The 27,721-nt window shown below is 36.8% G+C and overlaps 1 protein-coding gene across 1 annotated transcript in view; it reads left to right on the top strand.

Moving 5' to 3' along the window:
* Nucleotides 1–12,955, top strand: part of Ip6k (Inositol hexakisphosphate kinase) — a 42,719-nt gene extending 29,764 nt beyond the window's left edge. Inside the window, exon 7 of the mRNA XM_071681236.1 lies at nucleotides 218–12,955. Within this exon, the coding sequence (XP_071537337.1) occupies nucleotides 218–910 (693 nt within the window). The 3' untranslated portion in view covers nucleotides 911–12,955. The remainder of the gene's footprint in view (nucleotides 1–217) is intronic.
* Nucleotides 12,956–27,721: the final 14,766 nt, after the last annotated feature.

Raw genomic sequence — 27,721 nt, 5'->3', positions numbered from 1 at the left:
TGTCTTAGTCACCACCCTTAAGTACATTCTAGTTTTGGCCTTATATATGAGATGAACAGCTTGCTTAATATATCTCCATATCCTTGAAAGCTATTTTGATTTTTGCCAGCAGACAGTGTGTCTACTTAACTATTCTCTTATTGTATGACTCTGTCAACACGTTTGGGATGATGGTGTGCACATGTGTAATGAATTAATGCCATCTCTTTATTTGCAGGTTTACAACAGAGAAGAGAAGTGCTATCATTGCAAGAATAAATACTTTGGACAGCAACTTTCTGAAGAAGGGTTTAAACAGACTTTATGGCAATTTCTTCACAATGGTCGCAGACTTCGACTTGATATAGCTGACGTAATAATTAGCAAGTTAGAAGAGTTAAGATCTATTATATCTAAATTAGACTCTGTTCGATTCTTTACCTCATCTTTATTAATTATTTATGATGGTTATGACCCATACAATGCAAAGCTAAATCACCGTGAACGAGAGTGTGAGAGAGAAAGAGAAAGCAAACCAACTGATTCTAATAGAGTCAAAATATGGCCAGAGTCTCGAGCAGATGATGGAAACCCTCCCCGGGATAATTGGCCTTCAAATGAATCCTGTGCACCAAATGTAGGGGCTAAGCATCCTGCATATATGCGTGAAGCTCCAACTACAGGTGGTGGGAAGGCCCCAAGAGAGCAGATTAGTAGGAACGAAGGTGAGCTCCCTTATAAAGCAAAAGGCAGACATAGAAATCGGAATTATAAACCCTCAATCGACATACGTCTTATAGACTTCGCTCATGCCACTCACAAAGGTATGGGTGACTCAAAAGTATACAGTGGTCCTGATGAAGGTATAATGCTTGGTCTAGATAGTCTCACCAAAATATTTACTGATATCAGAGAAACCTTTGGCCATTGACATTTAACATTTTCACAAGACCTATTTATTCTAGGTCTTCTAAATGTGTTTTTGTCTATGTTAGACATCACATCACATATTCAGATTCATCACATCATGAATATTTCAATATGTTGTGTATGTGCAAATGTAGTCTTACAGTTATTATTCCATGTGACAAAGGTGACCTATGCATAGGTTGTCACAAATTCTATGTTCTGTCAGAAGAGTATAGATGTAGCTACCTATAGTTAGGCATCTTTGACCCATAGTAAGTTTTATGGTAAAAATCTCATGTTCTACAAATTTGTCATCATGCGTGAACTCAGCACAGTGCCAAAGCACCATCAATCCTAAATTATTTCATGAGGGGGAGCAATAAATTATAAAAAATGAAAGTTAATTTTTTGTTTGGTAGCATACTATAGGCCAAGAACCAATACTTAGTTTTAACATCATTACAGGATTGGTTTAAGTTACACTGTTATTGGAGGAATAGATCAGAAAGGCAGTACTTCAAAGTACAACTCTGAAATGTATGGTTGTGTGTACCTGAGTATTCTTTTTTTTTTCATAGAAGGAGCACTTTCAGCTTTTGCCTTATTTACCTCATTTTGAATGATTTTGTGCAAAGGAGAGATCTATTTTAAGAAAGATTAGCCTTTATTCTGTGAGTTTTTAGTTTCTTGCATACCCTGCAAAAACAAGAACATTTTTTAATGTCCTTTTGTAGTAGTATAGAACGTGGAGTTAGCACTAACAAAATGCCATTTAAATCCTAAAAATGCAGGTGGTTGCAATTTTGAAGTTCAGTGGTTCATAAGACTATAAGTAAAATTTTCATGTGATACACAAAAAGTGGGGTGGCATTATCCTGGGCAAGGAAATTATTATTTTGGGGATCATTAAGAATAAGTGACTAGATCTCCTTATTCCTAATGTTGAACAGATGAGATTTGGGATGAGCCACAGCTCTCTGTCATGGCTCCACTGATATGATTTAGGAGAGTGGTCTCTTGTTATTAACACAGAACCCCCTCTCTCCCTTTCACTCAGCCAGGCTTATTTAGGGAAGTGCCTTCTTAGTGATGTGGAATTCCGGTCATAGTGTAATTGACTTTTACTATGCACAATTGGTTAGAGATACATTAATGTTACTAAATTAATAAAAGGTTTTGAAATAGATTTTTTTTTTTTTTTTTTTTTTTTGCTTTGTCGCAAAGTGATTAACGTACTTACAGTGAACATATAACACCTCTAGCAATATTAGATTATTGACACATGTATTACACTGATTAGTGTTTCTGTAAATGATTTTTTTGCACTAAAATTTATGTGATTCCATGGTAAATGTTCGTATCATATATGGATGGGAAAAGTAAAATAAATGTTGAGGGTCATGCAGGTAAACATTGTCATCACAACATGAACCTAAGACAGATTTATTTGTGGGAATGAGTTCAGAGCTGTATTTTCTGTGCTTAGTCATTGAACAGTGTTTTGGCTTGAATTTTCATTTACAGTATTATTATTCTTATTATATGTTTTCATGCATGTCCTTCAGAATGAGGGTGTTCTTCAAGGAGATAGCATTAACAAAGGACATGCTAAAGTGAGGATTATTTACTGGAATGACTTTTTTTTGCCCAATTTTTATACGTCCAGCAGTTGGCATTTTAATTTGAAAATATTCATGTATTTTTGTGATGTGTTGCTTCCAAAATTATCCACATTCCAGCATAATTGATATCAACTATGAGAAGGTTTACTAGATATGCAGTAAACTCAAAAATATCTACAGATGTTGGTGTATTGATCCATCAACATTTAAGAGCGTTGTGGTGAGGAAGCCTGCTGACGGTGTTCAACCAGCTGATCTTTTGGCTGTAATATATCAAAAAGGAGGGGCAGAAGCTTTTGTTGGATAATAGGAGTTTGTGAATAACAGAGATTCCCAATCTCCAATTATTGTATAATACAGACATTACATCACATTCATGATTAATTACATAACCCCAGGACCCCTTGCATAGGGCTCCTTCAGCAGTCAGTAGCAGGGAAGTGATGGATTCCTTTGAAGTAAGAAGCTCCTTGACAAGATTGTATCAGAACTCGTTTTTGTCCATTGACAGTGATACAACCTTGCAGGTGACTTTTCTCTCATGGTGTAACCACAAGTAGGCAGAGTCTGTTAACACCATCACCTACATATAATGAGTAATATTGTCAAATATCAGGCAATGTTAACACTGTGTTTATGAACAGGATATGCCTTTATTTTCCTTTATATGGGTATAATGATCATGTGAAACATTGGCAGCAAAGAATTTTGAAGTTTTAACAGTTACATACAATATATATTTTTGGCTATGGATTTTTTTATTTTTTCAATATTTTGTGGATATCAGAATGTTGTTAATATCTATTTCTAGTTTGTGTTGAAAACAAATTTGCAGATACCTCAAGTGTGGATAACAGTCTACTTTGAAAATATTTAACAAGGCATTAAGAAAAAGGAAAAATTTATGTGCAGGTTTAAATCAGAATCTGTAATTTAGTGATTTTAATATTCATGATATAACTTTCAGTAAAGTGAATAACTTGATATTCATAGCCGGCAGAAATAATAAAGGACAGAGCTGGCTTGAATAAAAAGTGCTAGAAGTGTATGCTGTACATCTGCAAAGTGTTTCTCAGATTTGGAGGAAAGTTCATAATTCTACTAGAATTGATAAAATCAAAGAAGTTCTTCACAAGAAGATATGATGAAAAAACGTGTAAAGTAAACAAAACAGCCATCACCAAAATCCAATAAAATCACAAGGAAAATAGATTACAAACCAAGGCAGAAAGTGAAGGAGTTCAGAATAGTGAGACTTATGAGACACACACACACTTGTCATTCTATAACTCTTTGTGAATATTTGATAGTCACTCATCATTTTGTTGCTTTTAAGCATGTACTTCTGTTATTTCTTTTAGACTATATCACATATCATGTATGGGTTGGGGATTTGAGGAATTATCAAAGCCTGAAGAAAAATGGGGTGCAGTAAAGCCATTGAACAATAGTGGAGGTTGTACAGTAGTTTTTCCATTAATGAGCTGTATTCAGTTTGATATGTCTAGGCCAAGGAAAGTTCTTGTACCAACATGTGTACTTTGTTTATGCTACGTGAACTAAATGCCTTCTACAGTACCCACAAGACATGAAAAGTGAAAATAACTTTACTGAAACTAAAAGTAGCTGTATCGTCATATTTTTACTTACTTTTTAGAGTAAATGTAACTTATGGTTTGACTGGAAAACTGAATAAGATGTGGCTGATTTATTGAGTGTATTTTATCAGTAGTGTCATGGTCAGTTTTCTTTTTTTCATTTTACAAATAGATAATGAAGTAACCAGAACGGGCTGAGCTTTATTAATGATATATGTATCTAATTTGTTCTGCCATATGTAAACTTAGGGAAAAACTTTAGTACCCTTAGCATGCAGAACAGAAAGAACTTTGACTTTTCATGATAGAAATTGCCCTTTTTTTTGAAACATTAAAATGAAAGCTTTGTATAACTGTTTTATCTAAGATGTAATCGATATTTGATGAAACCTTGACCATAACGTGAAAGAAATTTGAATGCAGATTGTCAATTTTTAATGCATGCAGAGCTTGAAATACAAATAGTGGGGAGTGTTAACACTGTTGCTTTACTAGTTCTTATACTATACAATGGTTTAAGCAATGAAGGCATTAGAAATATCTAATTCTTATTCCTCATTTTTTTGATATACAGGAAATTAGCTTGAATATTATTTGAGGAATCATAGATATGAATTCTCTGGTGAAATAAGAGCTTTTGACTACAATTCATGGACCCTTAACTTTTTGTTATGTTAGGATTATGAAAAGGTTAAACAAGGAAACAGTAGTGTTGAACTAGGCACTACAGTATAGGTTTTACTCCTGAAGGAATTTGTAAATGATCTTTGTTTTGATCTCCTATGCTTCACACCTTTTGTAAACTTAAGTAAGACTTATCTCCACTTGATGTTTAGATTCTCTTTTGCTGGGCTTGATGATGAGCTTGGGATATGTTCAGAACTATCCATTTCCACAAGCAACGATGGATTGGTAGTTAGCAGTTGAGAAACATCATAAGTAAACTACCTTCTTGTTGCCAGATCCCAGTTGTAGATGGAAGCCTCACACAGGCCCTCTTTACCAAGCAGGCAGCATTTTGCTCTCCTCCATATCGTCTGTAGAAGGTATGCATATACTAATACAGACATTTAGGGCATCAGCAAAAAAGCTGCCAAATGAACTTAACTGTGTCTTGCTTTCCATCTTTTACACCAAGTAATTAAGGTTCTTTATATACTGAGGAGGAAGAATTAAGAGGTTGCTCTAAGATATTTGAGTGAGCTGGTCACACGTGTTGAAGCCCCAGGCTTTCTTTATTCTTCATATTACAGGAAACTTACCCTAACCATAGCTTATTATGAGCACTGGACATGTAAGAGCAGTGGCTTTCACCCTCTCCTGGCCTGAGAATGTATAGTTGAAACTACAGCAGTAGGTGGTATGCCAGAGAAATGTTTATGTTAAGATTTATCAGGATCAAAGTAAGTATGTAAAGTTCTGGTTATAATTTTCAGATATTTTGCATGCAATGAATTTTAAGGTGGTTGACATCAAGATATGATATAGGATTGTTTTCTACAGTTTATCGTCAGGCGATCCAATTGATATATCCACGTGAGGTGTGCATAAGAGAGAAATTGTAGAGTGCAGGAGAGAGACTGATAAGGTTGATTTAGGGTTGATAACTTGACCCTATTTCCACAGGAGGCTAGAATTTTGTGTGATTTGGATTTTGAATGCAAATACTATCTTGTTTTTGGATATTTCAGTGTGAAAGTTTGTTGCTGTTGTAAATATTTCCTTAGTTGTCAAATTTGCTTATGGCATGTAAGGTCTTTTTACAGGGGTTTGTGAGGTACATCATCCAGTCTTCCAATGGTTAAGGAATATTGGAATGTTTGGTAGAGCTTTTGCTGTAATATAATAATACCAGGTTCCTTTGTGTACGTCATTTATAGGATCACTCTGTTAAGTAGAAAATTCCTTTTCTTTACCCTAAAGTCATTTGGAATTCATACATATTTTTCCCTTTTCATCTGTTGTCCTTTTGGCACTCAAGCTTCAGTTAGTGGTGCCATGGGTAGTACTTACCTACATCCTTTGCACTTGTAGTCACTTATCCTTTTAGACTCCTTGCTAAAATCTGCTAGGTTCATTGTAAATATCTTTGATTTGGGGATTTACATGAACACACTACAGATATTTATTGATTTTGTATTGTTTTTTGAAACATAATGAGAGTTATTTGATATTTCAATCTCTGCTTTGCATAATATCTATTTTTTTATTTTAAACAAATTTAAAAGGCTTTATTACATTTGTTACACTAGTGAAGTATAGTTATTCCCCTGAAGTAAATATGCAACGTGAATATATCCATGATTTAAAGAATGGTTTTTAAAAGTATGATTTTGACATTGGCTTCCTAGTTAAGGCTAGAAGCATACCAGAATTAATATTACACTTGTGAAGTATGATGGCTGTTTGCAGTAAATATATGATGTAGATATATCGTTATCAAAGGATGTATGTATGAAGATGTGATATCTTCCTCAATTAGAACTAGTTCCTGACCAGATTCTTCTTTAAAGTTCCTGTTAACTCTTAAAAACTAAATAATGAATCTTGAGTTTAACCGGGACTGCAAAAGGGTAACCCAGAAAATACTGTTTTATGTCTCTTGCCTTGGGCAGATGTATTAGTGATGTACGTGCCTTATATGGAGACTTGTTAGATTAGATCAAACCAATCTTTTTCTATGTTTAGATAAAGCATGTTGAGATCAGAGAGTATAATAATTTAGACTAACAAAGTTTTGCTCACAATCATGACAACAGTGGATATTCTATCTCTGTACCCTCCAAGGTCAAGAATTGTTTATATGTAGATTACAGTTTAATTGTTGTTTGAGTTCCTTTTCTTTAGATGTCATGAATAGTCACAGTATTCCCTTGTCACCTTTTGTTCCTTAGACAAGAAGTTATGGAGCTTACTAGATAGCACTTTCAAAACTGGTTCTACAGCCAGAACTTCACATTTGATAATGGCAGGAGCAAGAAGTACAGTAATCCTCATTATAAAGTCTCAGAGTCGCTAAAGTTTCTTCACATAGTAAAATGCATGTGGCGGTTGAGTCATTGAATTTATTGTAGCCCCTTTCTTATTATTTGAAGGGTAAGTGGATCCACTGTAGTTCTTCGTGTCTGCCTGACCCCTGACTGTTCTTAGGAAATATCTTGATTTTTATCTCTGGAGATGAGTCAAGTTATATGACTTTTACCAACCTCCATGGTTAGCATTTCTGAGTTTGCAGTGTTTTGTGATAGTTCTAGAGAAATTTTGCCATCGATCTTAAAGCTTCTTTGTTTTAAAACATTAAATATTTTTTTTTAATAAATATGTCATTCTTGACTCGAAGTTGAAACTTTCCATATATGTGAGCATATATGTGAGAAACTTTTTCAGTTAAACAGAGGTTGAGTAATATTTGAACCCTTTATGTTAAATATTCTACCATTTTGCCATAAACTTATATTGTTGGATCACTCTCAAGCTCAGGAAATGGCTTTTAAGTGCAAGAGACTCATGTATACTTTAGTCAGGACAAACCACCTCAGCTTCCCTTGAATTCACTTGGCTTTGACTGTTGTTGTTTGTTGCTCTTTGGGCAGAGAAAACATGTCATAATGAGATGCTGTTATGTGTTTGCAGCATGCTGAATTTTTGTGTAGGGTGTTTGTCAGTTGCTTCCAAAATTATCATTTGAGCCAGTGTTCAAGCCACTGTGCTTGGTTTTATAGAGCTTTCCTCATAGTTATCCAAAATTATCATTTGAGCCAGTGTTCAAGCCACTGTGCTTGGTTTTATAGAGCTTTCCACATAGTTGTTCAACAGAAAGCCTTAGTAGGAATTTTGATCATGTTCCTTAACTTTTGTGGGCATAATATAATCAGTAAAGATATTTATAAATTTTTGCATATATTCTAGCTTTCACATACTGGTGTGCTATCAACTGATATGCCCTTTGATAGGGATATCCCAATTCATAAATCCATGTTCAGCTTAGAATCCATATATGATAGGGTATACAAACCATATTTATTCCTGGTGTTTCCAAGGTTTTTCTTATATGCTGCACTTTGCAAGTTTCTTGATTGAGCTGAAAAGCAAATGATGCATTTTTATTGCCAAACAAGTCTATTATGATTATTATTACTTATTACTATTATTATTATTTATTTTTTATTTATTTATTTTGCTTTGTCGCTGTCTCCCGCGTTTGCGAGGTAGCGCAAGGAAACAGACAAAAGAAATGGCCCAACGCACCCCCATACACATGCATACACATACACGTCCACACACGCAAATATACACACCTATACATCTCAATGCACACACATATACACAGACACAGACACATACACATGTACATAATTCACACTGTCTGCCTCTATTCATTCCCATCGCCACCCCGCCACACATGGAATAACACCCCTCTCCCCCCTCATTATTATTATTATTATTATTATTATTGTTATTATTTTCTTTTCTTTCATACTATTTGCCATTTCCCGCATTAGCAAGGTAACGTTAAGAACTGAGGACTGGGTCTTTGAGGGAATATCCTCACCTGGTCCCTTTCTCTGTTCCTTCTTTTGGAAAATTGGAAAAAGAAAAACGAGAGGGGAGGATTTCCAGCCACCCGCTATAATTATTATTATTATTATTATTATTATTATTGTTATTATTATTATTATAAATAGGTTATATATATAGATATAGGTGTTGCTGGATTGGACTCTGCCTGCTTGACGTTATATGAGGGAAAAGTCGCCTTTGGTTAGACTGCATCATTGGAAGTTTAAGTCTCATCAAACAATTTCTCACTCCAAAGGAGTCTACATTTTCCTTTAACTGGAAGTAGTGCATTCTCAAGGTTGCAGGAGCATTTATGAAAGGTCCTGGGTAACACCAGGCCTCTCATATAAACTGGTCCTGGGGTAATTATTAATAAATATGTAGATGAATAGGTATATTTCTTTTCATGCATGATTGCTGTTTCCTGTGTTAGCAAGTTAGCATTAGGAACAGATGAAGAAAGGCCGCATCTGCTCTCTTCCATTCTCTGGCTGTCATGTGTAATGCAATGAAACCACAACTCCCTCTCCACAACCATGTCCCACAGACCTTTCCATGGTTTACTGCAGCTGCTTCACATACCCTGGTTCAGTCCATTGAGAGCATATTGACTCCTGTATACCACATCATTCAAATTCACTATCCTGTGCATATCTTTCACCCCCCTGCTTATGTATATTAGATCATAGCTTAATGAGGATTCTGTCTTCATGTATGGGATTTTCCTTATATTGGAACTAGATGTCTGAAAAATTTTAAAAGATGTCTATTCTTCTTCCTTTCAAGGATACCAACAGGTAAATTTTAATGTCTAACTTTTATTTCTCTTGTTTGAATGGAGTACTTGAATTGTGTGGGCAGTTATATTAAAAGCATTTAGGTTTTGCCTCATTGATCTGGTTAACTTTGCTAGTCCAGTCAGGAGTGTATTTGAAATTTCATAAGATTGATTGTGTAAGCCATTTTATACATGCCCTTACATGTAATCCATGCTCTGATCATCCAGATCTTCACAGACTTGAAATTATATGTATTTATTTATTTGTTTATTTTGCTTTGTCGCTGTCTCCCGCGTTAGCGAGGTAGCGCAAGGAAACAGACGAAAGAATGGCCCAACCCACCCACATACACATGTGTATACATTCACGTCCACACACGCAAATATACATACCTATACATCTCAATGTATACACACACAGACATATACATATATACACAAGTACATGATTCATACTGTCTGCCTTTATTCATTTCCATCGCCACCTCGCCACACAAGGAATAACGACCCCCTCCCCCCTCATGTGTGCGAGGTAGCGCTAGGAAAAGACAACTAAGGCCCTATTCGTTCACACTCAGTCTCTAGCTGTCATGTAATAATGCACCTAAACCACAGCTCTGTTTCCACATCTAGGCCCCACAGAACTTTCCATGGTTTACCCCAGACGCTTCACATGCCCTGGTTCAATCCATTGACAGCACATTGACCCCGGTATACCACATGGTTCCAATTCACTCTATTCCTTGCACGCCTTTCACCCTCCTGCATGTTCAGGCCCCAATCATCAAAATCTTTTTCACTCCATCTTTCCACCTCCAATTTGGTCTTCCACTTCTTGTTCCCCCCCTCCACCTCTGACACATATATCCTCTTGGTCAATCTTTCCTCACTCATTCTCTCCATGTGACCAAACCATTTCAAAACACCCTCTTCTGCTCTCTCAACCACACTCTTTTTATTACCACACATCTCCCTTACATTACTTACTCGATCAGACCAACTCACACCACATATTGTCCTCAAACATCTCATTTCCAGCACATCCACCCTCCTGCGCACAACTCTATCCATAGCCCATGCCTCGCAACCGTACACCATTGTTGGAACCATTATTCCTTCAAACATACCCATTTTTGCTTTCCGAGATAATGTTCTTGACTTCCACACATTCTTCAAGGCTCCCAGGACTTTCGCCTCCTCCCCCACCCTATGATTCACTTCCGCTTCCATGGTTCCATCCACTGCCAGATCCACTCCCAGATATCTAAAACACTTCACTTCCTCCAGTTTTTCTCCATTCAAACTTACCTCCCAATTGACTTGACCCTCAACCCTACTGTACCTAATAACCTTGCTCTTATTCACATTTACTCTCAACTCTCTTCTTACATACACTTTACCAAACCCAGTCACCAGCTTCTGCAGTTTCTCACATGAATTAGCCACCAGCACTGTATCATCAGCGAACAACAACTGACTCACTTCCCAAGCTCTCTCATCCACAACAGACTGCATTTGTGGATGTACATTTGTTATTATTTTTTTCTATATTTGCCATTTCCTGCATTAGCAAGGTAGTGTTAAGAACAGAGGACTGAACCTTAGAGGGAATATCCTCACTAGGCCCCCTTCTCTGTTCCTTTTTTGGGAAAGTAAAAAACGGGAGGGGAGGATTTCGAGTCACCTGCTGCCTCCCCTTTTAGTTGCCTTCTACAACAAACAGGAAACATGGGAAGTATTCTTTCTCCCCAGTCCCCAGGGATAATTATTATTATTGGTCATATTATTAGTTTTATTTTTGTTTATTTTATTATACTTGATCACCGTTTCCAGCGTCAGCAATGTAGGGCCAAGAAACAGATGAAGAATGGCCCATCCACTCATGGACTTATTATTATTATTATTATTATTATTATCATTATTATTATTATTATGAATTGTAGAGTTGTAGATTGGATGAAACTTTACTTTAAGATGGTTATTATATGTACATTTGTTATTATTTTTTTTCCATATTTGCCATTTCCTGCTATTAGCAAGGTAGTGTTAAGAACAGAGGGCTGAACCTTAGAGGGAATATCCTCACTAGGCCCCCTTCTCTGTTCCTTTTTTTGGGAAAGTAAAAAACGGGAGGGGAGGATTTCGAGTCACCCGCTCCCTCCCCTTTTAGTCGCCTTCTACAACAAACAGGGAATGTGGGAGGTATTCTTTCTCCCCAGTCCCCAGGGATAATTATTATTATTGGTCATATTATTAGTTTTATTTTTGTTTATTTTATTATACTTGATCACCATGTCCAGCGTCAGCAATGTAGGGCCAAGAAACAGATGAAGAATGGCCCATCCACTTATGGACTTATGTTATTATTATTATTATTATTATTATTAGTATTATTATTATTATTATTGTTATGAATTGTGGAGTTGTAGATTGGATGAAACTTTAAGGTGGTTTGGACATGTAGAAAGGATGCAAGACTGGAAGTTTACATGGGTGTATGATAGTACAAATAGAGTTGAAGAGTAGTGGAGGGAGAGAAATAGGGAAAGCATGCATGGAATGCTGTATGCAAGGGAGGCATTTAAGGACGGTTAAGTGGAGACCCTTTTGCTGTGGCCACCCCCTTGATGAGAGTTCCCGATGGGAACGGGTATCAGAGATATAGATGGCTTATCATCATTATTACTGTATTATTATTATTATAATAACAGCAAACTTGAGCAGCGTATCACTCTGTTCACTATCCATGATTCCAGTTTCATCACATCAACAAGTTTTGACCATGAAGCAAACTTTTGATGCTCCAGTGTTTGAAGGTTTTATGTTTATTTCTTTAGTATCATAGTCACAATATATTACCTAAGCTGTTTAAAAACTTAAAGTATTCCCAATGAAAAGAGGGGAGGGTTAGTTTAATGTCCTTGTATGACTCAAACTTACACTTTGGTATTCACATGTTAACATTATAATCTATAGTTTCTAAATCATTTCTAATGTATTACCTAAATAATGATTTGTGAAAAAAGTGTTTCTCTCACTTTGCAGTTAGTTTTATTACATTGTAAGAGATTTGCATGCTACCGTGACATCAGAGACTAAAGGTATGTCAACATCAAGTGAACAGTATTTCAGGTCTTTTGTCTTATGCAATACAGATGTACCCTTTGGGAAAACATTCAGATAAAGTTTGAATAAAGGGAATATTAGGGAGGATGAATTTTAAGATGTACAGTTTGTTTATTTGTGTGGCAGAAGTGTAAATTTGTATAATACGTTTGTTTATTTTTGTGGTAAAAGTGTAAACTTGTATGATATGTTGACATTATGTAAGTAAAATTTCTTGTTTAGTCTTTGCCTTATATAATTTACAGTATATTGTTAATACTTTATTGATAAAAGACTTGAAGCTTTATTAATTTTAATTATTTCAAAGTATATGTGACTCATGAATTTACATTTTGATAGTGTTGTACAGTTATTTACTTATTTATATAGCCTAAGTCTTTCCAGCATGTTCTTTTTTATTACCTGATTCTTTGCAAGTATTGCTATAACACTGAGCTATGCAAATGAAAAGAAAGAAGTTTGTTGCTAAGAATATTGTTCAGTTCAGTCTTATTTACTTTGATTTACAAAGTGTTCTTGAGGAATATAGTGCATATCATTGCACACTTTCATAGAACACACAATACCTTCCAACAGCTGGGATTCAAACCCAAGACCTTTTGCATGGTATTTGGGAACTCTAACCACTAGGCTGTGATCGCCCCTAATAGGGAAACGACTATTTGATTACATGTAATTGAATACTGGTGTAGACTCCATTCCTCACTGATGTGAGACAAAAGGTATTCAATTACATGTAATCAAATAGTTATTTCCTTATTAGAGGTGGTCGTAGCCCAGCGGTTAGCATTCCGAATACCACACAAAAGGTCCTGGGTTAGAATCTCGGCTGTTGGAGGGTATTAAGTGATATATATATATATATATATATATATTTTTTTTTTTTTTTTTTTTTTTTTTTTTTTGCTGTCTCCCGCGTTTGCGAGGTAGCGCAAGGAAACAGACGAAAGAAATGGCCCAACCCACCCCCATACACATGCCTTGATTCAATCCACTGACAGCACGTCAACCCCGGTATACCACATGGTTCCAATTCACTCTATTCCTTGCACGCCTTTCACCCTCCTGCATGTTCAGGCCCCAATCATCAAAATCTTTTTCACTCCATCTTTCCACCTCCAATTTGGTCTTCCACTTCTTGTTCCCCCCCTCCACCTCTGACACATATATCCTCTTGGTCAATCTTTCCTCACTCATTCTCTCCATGTGACCAAACCATTTCAAAACACCCTCTTCTGCTCTCTCAACCACACTCTTTTTATTACCACACATCTCCCTTACATTACTTACTCGATCAGACCAACTCACACCACATATTGTCCTCAAACATCTCATTTCCAGCACATCCACCCTCCTGCGCACAACTCTATCCATAGCCCATGCCTCGCAACCGTACACCATTGTTGGAACCATTATTCCTTCAAACATACCCATTTTTGCTTTCCGAGATAATGTTCTTGACTTCCACACATTCTTCAAGGCTCCCAGGACTTTCGCCTCCTCCCCCACCCTATGATTCACTTCCGCTTCCATGGTTCCATCCACTGCCAGATCCACTCCCAGATATCTAAAACACTTCACTTCCTCCAGTTTTTCTCCATTCAAACTTACCTCCCAATTGACTTGACCCTCAACCCTACTGTACCTAATAACCTTGCTCTTATTCACATTTACTCTCAACTCTCTTCTTACATACACTTTACCAAACCCAGTCACCAGCTTCTGCAGTTTCTCACATGAATTAGCCACCAGCACTGTATCATCAGCGAACAACAACTGACTCACTTCCCAAGCTCTCTCATCCACAACAGACTGCATTTGTGGATGTACATTTGTTATTATTTTTTTCTATATTTGCCATTTCCTGCATTAGCAAGGTAGTGTTAAGAACAGAGGACTGAACCTTAGAGGGAATATCCTCACTAGGCCCCCTTCTCTGTTCCTTTTTTGGGAAAGTAAAAAACGGGAGGGGAGGATTTCGAGTCACCTGCTGCCTCCCCTTTTAGTTGCCTTCTACAACAAACAGGAAACATGGGAAGTATTCTTTCTCCCCAGTCCCCAGGGATAATTATTATTATTGGTCATATTATTAGTTTTATTTTTGTTTATTTTATTATACTTGATCACCGTTTCCAGCGTCAGCAATGTAGGGCCAAGAAACAGATGAAGAATGGCCCATCCACTCATGGACTTATTATTATTATTATTATTATTATTATCATTATTATTATTATTATGAATTGTAGAGTTGTAGATTGGATGAAACTTTACTTTAAGATGGTTATTATATGTACATTTGTTATTATTTTTTTTCCATATTTGCCATTTCCTGCTATTAGCAAGGTAGTGTTAAGAACAGAGGGCTGAACCTTAGAGGGAATATCCTCACTAGGCCCCCTTCTCTGTTCCTTTTTTTGGGAAAGTAAAAAACGGGAGGGGAGGATTTCGAGTCACCCGCTCCCTCCCCTTTTAGTCGCCTTCTACAACAAACAGGAAATGTGGGAGGTATTCTTTCTCCCCAGTCCCCAGGGATAATTATTATTATTGGTCATATTATTAGTTTTATTTTTGTTTATTTTATTATACTTGATCACCATGTCCAGCGTCAGCAATGTAGGGCCAAGAAACAGATGAAGAATGGCCCATCCACTTATGGACTTATGTTATTATTATTATTAGTATTATTATTATTATTATTGTTATGAATTGTGGAGTTGTAGATTGGATGAAACTTTAAGGTGGTTTGGACATGTAGAAAGGATGCAAGACTGGAAGTTTACATGGGTGTATGATAGTACAAATAGAGTTGAAGAGTAGTGGAGGGAGAGAAATAGGGAAAGCATGCATGGAATGCTGTATGCAAGGGAGGCATTTAAGGACGGTTAAGTGGAGACCCTTTTGCTGTGGCCACCCCCTTGATGAGAGTTCCCGATGGGAACGGGTATCAGAGATATAGATGGCTTATCATCATTATTACTGTATTATTATTATTATAATAACAGCAAACTTGAGCAGCGTATCACTCTGTTCACTATCCATGATTCCAGTTTCATCACATCAACAAGTTTTGACCATGAAGCAAACTTTTGATGCTCCAGTGTTTGAAGGTTTTATGTTTATTTCTTTAGTATCATAGTCACAATATATTACCTAAGCTGTTTAAAAACTTAAAGTATTCCCAATGAAAAGAGGGGAGGGTTAGTTTAATGTCCTTGTATGACTCAAACTTACACTTTGGTATTCACATGTCAACATTATAATCTATAGTTTCTAAATCATTTCTAATGTATTACCTAAATAATGATTTGTGAAAAAAGTGTTTCTCTCACTTTGCAGTTAGTTTTATTACATTGTAAGAGATTTGCATGCTACCGTGACATCAGAGACTAAAGGTATGTCAACATCAAGTGAACAGTATTTCAGGTCTTTTGTCTTATGCAATACAGATGTACCCTTTGGGAAAACATTCAGATAAAGTTTGAATAAAGGGAATATTAGGGAGGATGAATTTTAAGATGTACAGTTTGTTTATTTGTGTGGCAGAAGTGTAAATTTGTATAATACGTTTGTTTATTTTTGTGGTAAAAGTGTAAACTTGTATGATATGTTGACATTATGTAAGTAAAATTTCTTGTTTAGTCTTTGCCTTATATAATTTACAGTATATTGTTAATACTTTATTGATAAAAGACTTGAAGCTTTATTAATTTTAATTATTTCAAAGTATATGTGACTCATGAATTTACATTTTGATAGTGTTGTACAGTTATTTACTTATTTATATAGCCTAAGTCTTTCCAGCATGTTCTTTTTTATTACCTGATTCTTTGCAAGTATTGCTATAACACTGAGCTATGCAAATGAAAAGAAAGAAGTTTGTTGCTAAGAATATTGTTCAGTTCAGTCTTATTTACTTTGATTTACAAAGTGTTCTTGAGGAATATAGTGCATATCATTGCACACTTTCATAGAACACACAATACCTTCCAACAGCTGGGATTCAAACCCAAGACCTTTTGCATGGTATTTGGGAACTCTAACCACTAGGCTGTGATCGCCCCTAATAGGGAAACGACTATTTGATTACATGTAATTGAATACTGGTGTAGACTCCATTCCTCACTGATGTGAGACAAAAGGTATTCAATTACATGTAATCAAATAGTTATTTCCTTATTAGAGGTGGTCGTAGCCCAGCGGTTAGCATTCCCGAATACCACACAAAAGGTCCTGGGTTAGAATCTCGGCTGTTGGAGGGTATTAAGTGATATATATATATATATATATATATTTTTTTTTTTTTTTTTTTTTTTTTTTTTTTTTTGCTGTCTCCCGCGTTTGCGAGGTAGCGCAAGGAAACAGACGAAAGAAATGGCCCAACCCACCCCCATACACATGCCTTGATTCAATCCACTGACAGCACGTCAACCCCGGTATACCACATCGATCCAATTCACTCTATTCTTTGCCCTCCTTTCACCCTCCTGCATGTTCAGGCCCCGATCACACAAAATCTTTTTCACTCCATCTTTCCACCTCCAATTTGGTCTCCCTCTTCTCCTCGTTCCCTCCACCTCCGACACATATATCCTCTTGGTCAATCTTTCCTCACTCATTCTCTCCATGTGACCAAACCATTTCAAAACACCCTCTTCTGCTCTCTCAACCACGCTCTTTTTATTTCCACACATCTCTCTTACCCTTACGTTACTTACTCGATCAAACCACCTCACACCACACATTGTCCTCAAACATCTCATTACCAGCACATCCATCCTCCTGCGCACAACTCTATCCATAGTCCACGCCTCGCAACCATACAACATTGTTGGAACCACTATTCCTTCAAACATACCCATTTTTGCTTTCCGAGATAATGTTCTCGACTTCCACACATTCTTCAAGGCTCCCAGAATTTTCGCCCCCTCCCCCACCCTATGATCCACTTCCGCTTCCATGGTTCCATCCGCTGCCAGATCCACTCCCAGATATCTAAAACACTTCACTTCCCCCAGTTTTTCTCCATTCAAACTCACCTCCCAATTGAATTGACCCTCAACCCTACTGTACCTAATAACCTTGCTCTTATTCACATTTACTCTTAACTTTCTTCTTTCACACACTTTACCAAACTCAGTCACCAGCTTCTGCAGTTTCTCACATGAATCAGCCACCAGCGCTGTATCATCAGCGAACAACAACTGACTCACTTCCCAAGCTCTCTCATCCCCAACAGACTTCATACTTGTCCCTCTTTCCAAAACTCTTGCATTCACCTCCCTAACAACCCCATCCATAAACAAATTAAACAACCATGGAGACATCACACACCCCTGCCGCAAACCTACATTTATTGAGAACCAATCACTTTCCTCTCTTCCTACACGTACACATGCCTTACATCCTCGATAAAAACTTTTCACTGCTTCTAACAACTTGCCTCCCACACCATATATTCTTAATACCTTCCACAGAGCATCTCTATCAACTCTATCATATGCCTTCTCCAGATCCATAAATGCTACATACAAATCCATTTGCTTTTCTAAGTATTTCTCACATACATTCTTCAAAGCAAACACCTGATCCACACATCCTCTACCACTTCTGAATCCACACTGCTCTTCCCCAATCTGATGCTCTGTACATGCCTTCACCCTCTCAATCAATACCCTCCCATATAATTTGCCAGGAATACTCAACAAACTTATACCTCTGTAATTTGAGCGCTCACTCTTATCCCCTTTGCCTTTATACAATGGCACTATGCACGCATTCCGCCAATCCTCAGGCACCTCACCAAAAGAAAATATATATATATATATATATATATATATATGAACCTCGCTAACGTGGGAGATGGCAAATGGTATGAAAAAAAAAAAAGAAAATATATATATATATATATATATATATATACATACATTAAGGTTATTTAATGTATGTATATATATATATATATTTTTTTTTTTTCATACCATTTGCCATCTCCCACGTTAGCGAGGTTCATATATATATATATATATATATATATATATATATATATATATATATATATATATATATATATATATATATATATTTTCTTTTTCTTTCTTTTTTGCTTTGTTGCTGTCTCCCGCGTTTGCGAGGTAACGCAAGGAAACAGACGAAAGAAATGGCCCAACCCACCCCCATACACATGTATATACATACGTCCACACACGCAAATATACATACCTACACAGCTTTCCATGGTTCACCCCAGACGCTTCACATGCCCTGATTCAATCCACTGACAGCACGTCAACCCCGGTATACCACATCGATCCAATTCACTCTATTCCTTGCCCTCCTTTCACCCTCCTGTATGTTCAGGCCCTGATCGCTCAAAATCTTTTTCACCCCCATCCTTCCACCTCCAGTTTGGTCTCTCACTTCTTCTTCCTTCCACCTTTGACATATATATCTTTTTCAGTTTTTCCTCTCATTCTCTCCATGTGCCCAAACCATTTCAACACACCCTCTTCTGCTCTCTCAACCACACTTTTTATCACCACACATCTCAATTACCCTTTCATTACTTACTCAATCAAACCACCTCACACCACATATTGTCCTCATACATTTCATATCCAATGCATCCACCCTCCTCCGCACAACCCTATCTATAGCCCATACTCCTCAGCCATATGACATTGTTGGAACTACTATTCCTTCAAACATACTCATTTTTGCTCCGAGATAACATTATCTCCCTCTACACATTCTTCATCGCTCCCAGAACCTTTGCCCCCTCTCCCACCCTGTGACTTACTTCTGTTCCATGGTTCCATCCGCTGCTAAGTCCACTCCCAGATATGTAAGGCACTTCACTTCCTCCAATTTTTCTCCATTCAAACTTACATCCCAATTAACTTGCCCCTCAACCCTACTGAACTTAATAACCTTGCTCTTATTCACATTTACTCTCAACTTTCTCTTTTCACACACTTTTCCAAACTCATTTACCAACCTCTTCAGTTTCTCACCCAAATCAGCCACCAGAGCTGTATCATCGGCAAACAGCAACTGACTCTTCCCAGGCCCTCTCCTCCCCAACAGGCTGCATACTTGCCCCTCTCTCCAAAACTTGCATTTACCTCCTGAACCACCCCATCCATAAACAAATTAAACAACCATGGGGACATCACACACCCCTGCCACAGAATATCAGTTCCAAGAACCTTTACTAACATTGATCATTGTAAGTCACTTCCACTAGTATAGTATTCACAGATTAGTTCTTTACTTATAATCTTTACATTTGTCCTGGGGAAATTTTGTGTAGCCAACATTTGATCCTGCTGCATTTTGTCTATGTCTTCTCGCAAATTGATGCACCCCATGTTTATAATCGATATAATCTTATATCATCTGGTCCTTATGGAAACATGAATGGCACAACAACAACATTCATATATTATACTTATTTTGATTTCTTTATCTATGAGTACCCCGGGACCATTTTCTTTGAGAGTCCTGGTGTTACCGAGATTATCTTTCTAAAAGCTCGAGCTGCCCAAGGCTGTATTAATTGCAGTAGCAGGGATAGGTAGACTTCTTTGAGGTGAAAAATTCTTTGATGAGGCTTTAGTCTTAGTGATACAGCCTTGCTGAAGGTGACTTTTCACTTGTGGTGTAACCTCTTGCGGGCGGAACTCAGTAACGTACTTATTTCATCCACATATACTTTCCGATACCATCCTTCCAGCTCTTTGAGGGTTTCTCCTCACATCTCTCATTAACTTGGTGCAGATAAAGTCGTCTCTTATCTCTTCCTTTTACATAGTCTTACCACCTTACCATTTAGTCCATGTTTCATTTTTCTTATAAGTCTTAATAAATCTTCATGTGTGGGATTAGGTTCCCTGCTTATAGAAACTGCTTCATTTTTTAAATGTAATGGACATACTCATGTTTCTCTGGTTTCTTATTGAAATTGTTGATGATTGTTCTTATACTTGTAATAACTCTCCCTATTTTGAGTTTTTTCATTACTTCATTCATTATTGATGATTTCCTACCCCTCATCATATCTATCTGTTTATCAGAGGGGTGGCCATGGTAGTAACTAGTGAACTTCAGTGCTGCTTCTTAACCTTTTGTGCTTCACTTAATAGGCCACCGACAGAGGGCAACTCTAGTGCAGTGTTTGCAAAGGCTCCTACTTAATGTTCCTACTGATTACATCTACTATCTCATCATATAGTGGCACTTATACCATACTTTACTTGTTCAGACTTGTAGGTGATATCAGACACTACAGGTTTATTACTGCTTTATGCCTCGAGTTTGCACTTAAGGTAACATGAGTGGATGTAGAAGCATATCAAGTGGAGAGATGAGGAAGTGAAACATAGATGACTAGGATTAGTCAGGTAGCAAGAGAGATGCATAAGTTGGGGAGAGGTGATGTACCAAAGTTTTTATGCAGTATGCGTAGCAGCTTCATTGGAAAACAAGTGTCAAAGAACTGGACAGAAACATTTATGTAGAGACTTCATGCATTGACTAGGAATTTACTCTACCAAACATACTTATCGCTCGAGAGCTCCAGGACCCGTTTCACGAGACTTTAGCTGCTCCAAAGCTGCATTCTACAGAGGAATAGGAAAATGAAAATTATAGAGCAAGAAAGTCCTTGACAAGGCTGTACTCCGCTCTTCTATTAATGATAAGTAAGCATCTCAGAAGGTGACTTCTCACTCTTTATGTAAAAAGGCACCAATCAAGGGCACTGATACGTTTACAATTGTAGGGTCATACCTAATGAAAAAACATTTACCCATTTTTCAAGCAATAATAGGCTTGTTTCATAAAGGAATTGCATTTTAGGTGTCAAGAAAAATAAAAGAAGTGATGCCCAATCAGTTATCTGAAGGAAAGAAGCAGACATCAAACTGGCCATATTTTCAATTTGCTCATGACAACTTGGTGATTCACATAATAAGTGTGGAATGCACTGACAATTAGAAATGCTCAAACTAAATGGGATGTAGTGGCATGTCTGATGCCATATGAAGATGAGATGTGCACGTAGTTTGTGTGATGCAATATTAGAAAATTACAAGTGTTGTTTGAGTCATGAACAAGGAGAGTTTATGGCAGGAAGTGATCTTGTGTATTACATTTTAAGAATGCTGGGTGAAAGTGGTCATGAATCATTTGTTAATTTTAAGAAGGGTTTCTGTAGAGTTGATTAGGAGAATTATGCAACATGTAATTACAGTGAAAGGTCAGTGAAGCTTATGTCAAAGGTAGGATTTATTAACTGGATTAAGGCTAGAGCTCACCAAGGGTGCATTTTTTTTTTTTTTATGAATAAATGTAGAATGGAAAGAAAGCTACAGCTGCTGGAAGCAAACAGATATTTGTTTTTAAGGCTTCAGTCATGGACAGAAGTCCCTATTGAGGCTAGGCCTTACACTGAGAAAGTAAAAGGAATAAGATGGAAAAGAAAGGAGAGAAGAGTTAAAATGATTTAAGTGTTTTAGAGGCGGTGTAAGACCTGCCTTATGAAAATGGGCAGGTTGTAACTATGGAAAATCATTAGAAAGTAAAGCACTCCAAACCTAGTGATAAGGGAAAAACATCACAAGTGCTTAACCTCATGTTGTTAGTGGCTTATTGTTAATCATACAGTGCAGTAATTTGCTGAATATCACAATGATGAAAGGACAGTCAGGAAAAGAGCTTAGAAATACTTTAGCTATGTATAAGAAAGGGAATTGAAATGTTTCATGTGTTTAGATTGACAGAGAAGTTACTAGAGCATTAGTACTTTGATATTACCTAGAGTAAGGATGGAAAAATGGATGTTGTGTGAAAGGGAGTTTAGAAATGGCCTATTGCTAGAGCTTGAAGGACATTGATAAATTGGAAGAAGTGATGCAACAGTTGTTGGTGATATTTAATCCAGTGATAATGTACATACTGAGTTACTCTTTACAGACTTGGTGTGTATTGGTAGCATGACAGAAAGAGCTAAAAAGGTTGAGATATGAATTTTGTGTGAAGTTGGTCTGAAATGATTAGTGAAGACTTAATTAGTGAAGACAGAAGGGACTTTTAATGGAAGTTCTTGATAAAGTAAAAGCTGAAGTACTTAGATGAAAAGAGTGGATGTGAGAAGGAAACTAGAAGAACAAAGATGTTTGAGATAAATGAAAACACATACTGGTGACAGCTGAACGCAGTACAGAAATGTAGATACAGGGAATAAATATTATGTACAGTGTCATGAGAAGAATATTCAGAAATACACATTTGTCCATACTTCATACAGGAATATGCTGTTAGTTAATATTCATATTTCAAACAAAATTTAACACCTAACTTTAAAAAAAAAAATTCTTAACAATATTTCCATCATGTGAAGCAAGGTGGAACATAGTAGAAATTATTTTCAAAACTCATTTTCCAAGTTTTCTCCAAGTATCCATAAAATCAAACCTCAATAGCATTATTTGAGAAACCTGATAGTTAACACAAGGTGGTTTGGCATCTTTGTATGTGAGGCTTTTACATGTTTCCATTTTAAGAAACGAAATGGGAAGAAATAAGAGCTGATTATTAAAGTGTATGTTTTATAGATATATTTCTCTTTGATTATATGTAATATAAATGTTGTAGATATGGTGGGAAAATAGTGACAGTGCATATAGTGTAAGTAAAGGGAGGTCAGCCATAAGAATGCAAAGTATGGGACAATATAATTGTGAACTTTCTGTAGCATATATTGAAATAGTGTACAGGTACACCACTGAATTTCCGGCAACTGATGGTTTGGCACCTCCTTTAGTCCAGACAAAATTACGTGAGGGAACTTGAAATCACCGTGGCCACCAGACTAGTTTACTGGGCGGCCGCAGCTAACGTGTGTAGGGCGCTCTTATTTACATTCTTTACACTGCACTTGTTGGTTGATACTGCAATTCTGTGAGATTCTTAGCTTATTTTGCCTAGATTCAACCCATGCTATGGCTTCTAAGACATATAAGAGTGTCAGTCGTGGTGTCAGACATAAACACCAGTCCATATCGATCCAAGATAAAGTAAAACTATTGAAAAAATGGACCATGGTGTTTCAGTGCGTAAGCTGTGTGAATTGTATAGTATTGGTTCATCAACTGTTTATGATATAAAGAAGCAAAGGGAGAAAATATTGAAATTCTATGCAGACAGCGATTCCAAGAAGCAAATGACGATTAGAAAAGCTATGAAAGATGGTAAGAGTACTGAGCATGATCGAGTGATGATGGAATGGTTTCGACAATGTCAGAGTGGTGGAGTGAACTTGTCAGGTACCTGTATTTCATTTATTTGATTTATTCAATGATTGTCTGATGTTAATATAACAATTGTGCAAAATTGGTGCCAGCAGGTATGATGCAAGTGTATATAACACAACCAAAGCCCATATAGAAATAAAAAGCTTACCTCTGCCTCGCATTGTATTTACCTCTGCTCATTAAATTCCCCACCGTCGACAAATATGACACCGACAGAAGACAAATATACTGTAATAACACGACAAACACTAAACAACAACCTCTTTTGCTATTGCAACCTTCTTTAGGGAGTTCCCAAAGGGTACAGGTGTCAGAAGAAGTGGGAGACCAAATTGGAGGTGGAAGGATAGAGTGAAAAATGGTTTTGAGAGCTCGGGGCCTGAACATACAGGAGGGTGAGAGGCATGCAAGGAATAGAGTGAATCGGAAGGATGTAGTATACCGGGGTTGATCTGCTATCAATGGATTGAACAAGGGCATGTGAAGCGTCTGGGGTAAACCATGGATTGTTTTGTGGGGTCTGGATGTGGAAAGGGAGCTGTGGTTTCGGTTCATTATACACTGCAGCTAGAGTCTGAGTGTGAATGAATGTGGCCTTTGTTGTCTTTTCTTAGTGCTACCTCGTGTGGGGGAGGGGGCTATCATTTCATAATGGTGGGGTGGCGACGGGAATGAATAAAGGCAGCAAGTATGAATTATGCACATGTGTATATATGTATATGTCTGTGTATGTTTATATATGTATACATTGAAATGTATGAGTATGTATATGTGCATGTGTGAATGTGTATGTATATACATGTGTATGTGGGTGGGTTGGGCCATTTTTTCATCCGTTTTCTTGCACTACCTCGCTAACGCGGGAGACAGAGACAAAGCATGATAAATAAATAAAATAGATAAATATATATATTATGTACATACTCGTACTTGTTGCCTTCCTCCATTCCCATCGCCACCCCGCCTCACAGGAACCAGCACACACACACACACTCCCCCCTCCTCCTCCTCCTCCTCCTCCTCCAGCGAGGTTGCACCAGGAAAAGACAAAAAGACCACATTTGTTTACACTCTGTCTCTAGCTGTCATGTGTACTGCACCAAAACCACAGCTCCCTATCCATGTCCAGGCCCCACAAATGTTTCCATGGTTTACCCCAGCCGTTTCACATACCGTGGTTCAGTTCATTGACAGCACGTCGATCCTGGTATCATATCGTTCCGATTCACTCTATTCCTTGCATGCCTCTCACCTTCCTGTATGTTCAGGCTCCGATCTCTCAAAACCTTTTTTCACTCCACCCTTCCACCTCCAATTTGGTGTCCCTCTCCTCCTTGTTCCCTCCACATCTGACACATACATCCTCTTTGTCAACCCTTCCTCACTCATTCTTTCCATATGTCTGAACCATTTCAACACACCCTCTTCTGCAGACTTTGCTTGCATGAGGTCTTTTGAGGTGACACTCTAAGGGAAAAGTAACCTTTGGTGAGGCTGTGTTTGGAAGTAAAGTGTCATCAAAGAACTTCACTCCAAAGGAATCCATCATACTCTGTTACTTGAAGGAGCTGCACCCTTGGAGCTGCAGGAACTCCTGCAAAGTGGTCCTAGTGTTAACCAGGACCTTTTCCTAGAAATTGTGGGATATATTTATATATTGTAAATTATGTTTGAATGCATATTTGTACATAAAATTCTTAAAAGGCTGAAGTTCATAAAAATATTAAGATTGTGTATTGTAGGGTATTTTATGTGGAAAGAGCATTTATTTATGTTTTTTAGTTTTAGATAAGAAAATGGAATAGATACAAAATACGAATTTTTGATTTTCAAGAAATAGAGGTAGCAGCCTTTCCTCATTGTTACATAAATTGAAAAGTATAACCCTTACAGTCTACTGAAAATGATAATGGCTTTCTGTAACTAATGAGATGTGATAGGTATCAATTTTGTGATAGCTTCCTGTGTAGCTTTTCGGTATGATTCTTCATCTGTCTATGAAAATCATCTGACTTGGAATATTGTACATATGAACAACCTTCTGTTCAGAATTCCTTCTGAAGAAAGGGTTGAATGATCCCCTCTTTCTTGCAGTAATATGTTATTTGATCTGAATATTTGTAACATGTTAATCCCTGGTGCACGGCCAATTCAGTGCCATCTAGGCTAACCTGAAGGTTACCGTCATGTGGTATGATATTCATCTCAGATGCATGTTTGAGTCCCTCAGAAGAACCCATGAAAATGTAGATTTAAGCAAGTTGATTTGATGAAAATGTTGTGACAGCAACCTGTTATTGTAAGAAGGATTTTAAATCCAAGCTGTATACAGACAGATACCTGGATGATTTAGTTGTCTTAGATATCTAACTTATGGGTTTAGTGACATCAGTTTATTTCCTGCTTAAAAGTGTTGTTTCTTTTAGAATTCTATTTGGTGTGAACAAAATGGCAAGTAATTTTTTTGTAGGAACAAATGTTGGCCCTGCATGTTGGTAGACAAGGGTGTTTACTTATCATTTTGGTCCCATCACCCTACTTTCGTTTTTTTCATTGTAGAGAAATTTCTTCAAGCTCTGATGCTCTGAAGAATATCAACATTTTTATGGTCAGTTACATTGTACTATTATGGTTTAGGAGATAGGAATTCATAAAAGTGAATTGCAAAAAGACTATATTTTTACGAGAATATATACCTGATCCCTTACCAGTATCATAGATTTTTGTGCAGTATATGAAGACTATTTTTTGTATAGTAAGTGCAATCCAAGGATAACATCTTGTTATGTTTTTTACTTCAATGTGACCATTATTAGTGTTTTCTGTAATAAATACTCCACAAGAATTGCAGAGTGAATATGGATATGAATAAGCATTTAGATATTGATGACAGTACTTAAGTCAGCATAATGATATGAATGATTTATTCATAATTGTTTTGTTTAACATTGTACTTTTTAGTGGCATGTTATATTGATTATCTGACATGTAAGTATTTCTTCATCTTTCCCATAGTATTGGCCTGCAGTATTTATTCATATTTCTCTTTTGGATCATTGACTTAAACTTTACAAAAAGTACAGTGTAAATATATTCTGTCACCTTTGATAAACTATATTCATAAATCAAATCTATGAGATTTGATAGAGATCTTCTTCATAAAGATTTATTTACTTTGAAGATATTGGGTGAACAGGTTATTGTATGAATACAGTATAGTTATTTAACAATATGATTGTTGCTTTTAATGCAGGTGGTTGCAGGACAGAGGACTTAGCAATTAGAATGTTTTTTGCATGCTTTAGAGCATAACCATTTGTTGATAGATTATTGACTGTGAAATCTTCAGTTGTTAGTATATAAGTATTCAAACCATTTCTCTTGGCCCATTCTGATGACAGTCAGGCCTTTTCACTTTAGTTCTTGAGTAATGTTTTACATGGGGCTGTATAATTAAAAATCCATGTTTGGTGATGCCTGATGCTGATTTCAATTACTTTGGAAGAAAGCATAAGGGAAGCCACATGCTGCTTGTTTCTGCTTTTTGCTTCTTTTTTTTTTTTTTTTGTGGAGACCCTTTGTAGAATGCAGAACTTGTTAACAATGTGAGAGGAAAGTTTTACATTTTAAGATAAAAACTGTCAGTTACATTTGAGTTTTCAGAATGGATTAAAACTAGACACTGTTGACAGCAACATTGAAAACCTATTGGCAGTATTGCTTTCATATAACTGTCATTGACCTTTCCTTCATCTATTTTTCAAATTATTATGCTACATCCAGAGCATTGTACCACTTGGCACATCACCAGAGATTTTCAACATTCAATGCAGTCAT

Source organism: Panulirus ornatus, chromosome 32 (assembly GCF_036320965.1).
Source record: "Panulirus ornatus isolate Po-2019 chromosome 32, ASM3632096v1, whole genome shotgun sequence".
Lineage (NCBI taxonomy): Eukaryota > Metazoa > Arthropoda > Malacostraca > Decapoda > Palinuridae > Panulirus > Panulirus ornatus.
The sequence above is the reverse complement of the archived record's forward strand: the minus strand, read 5'-3'. Positions and strand labels throughout refer to the sequence as shown.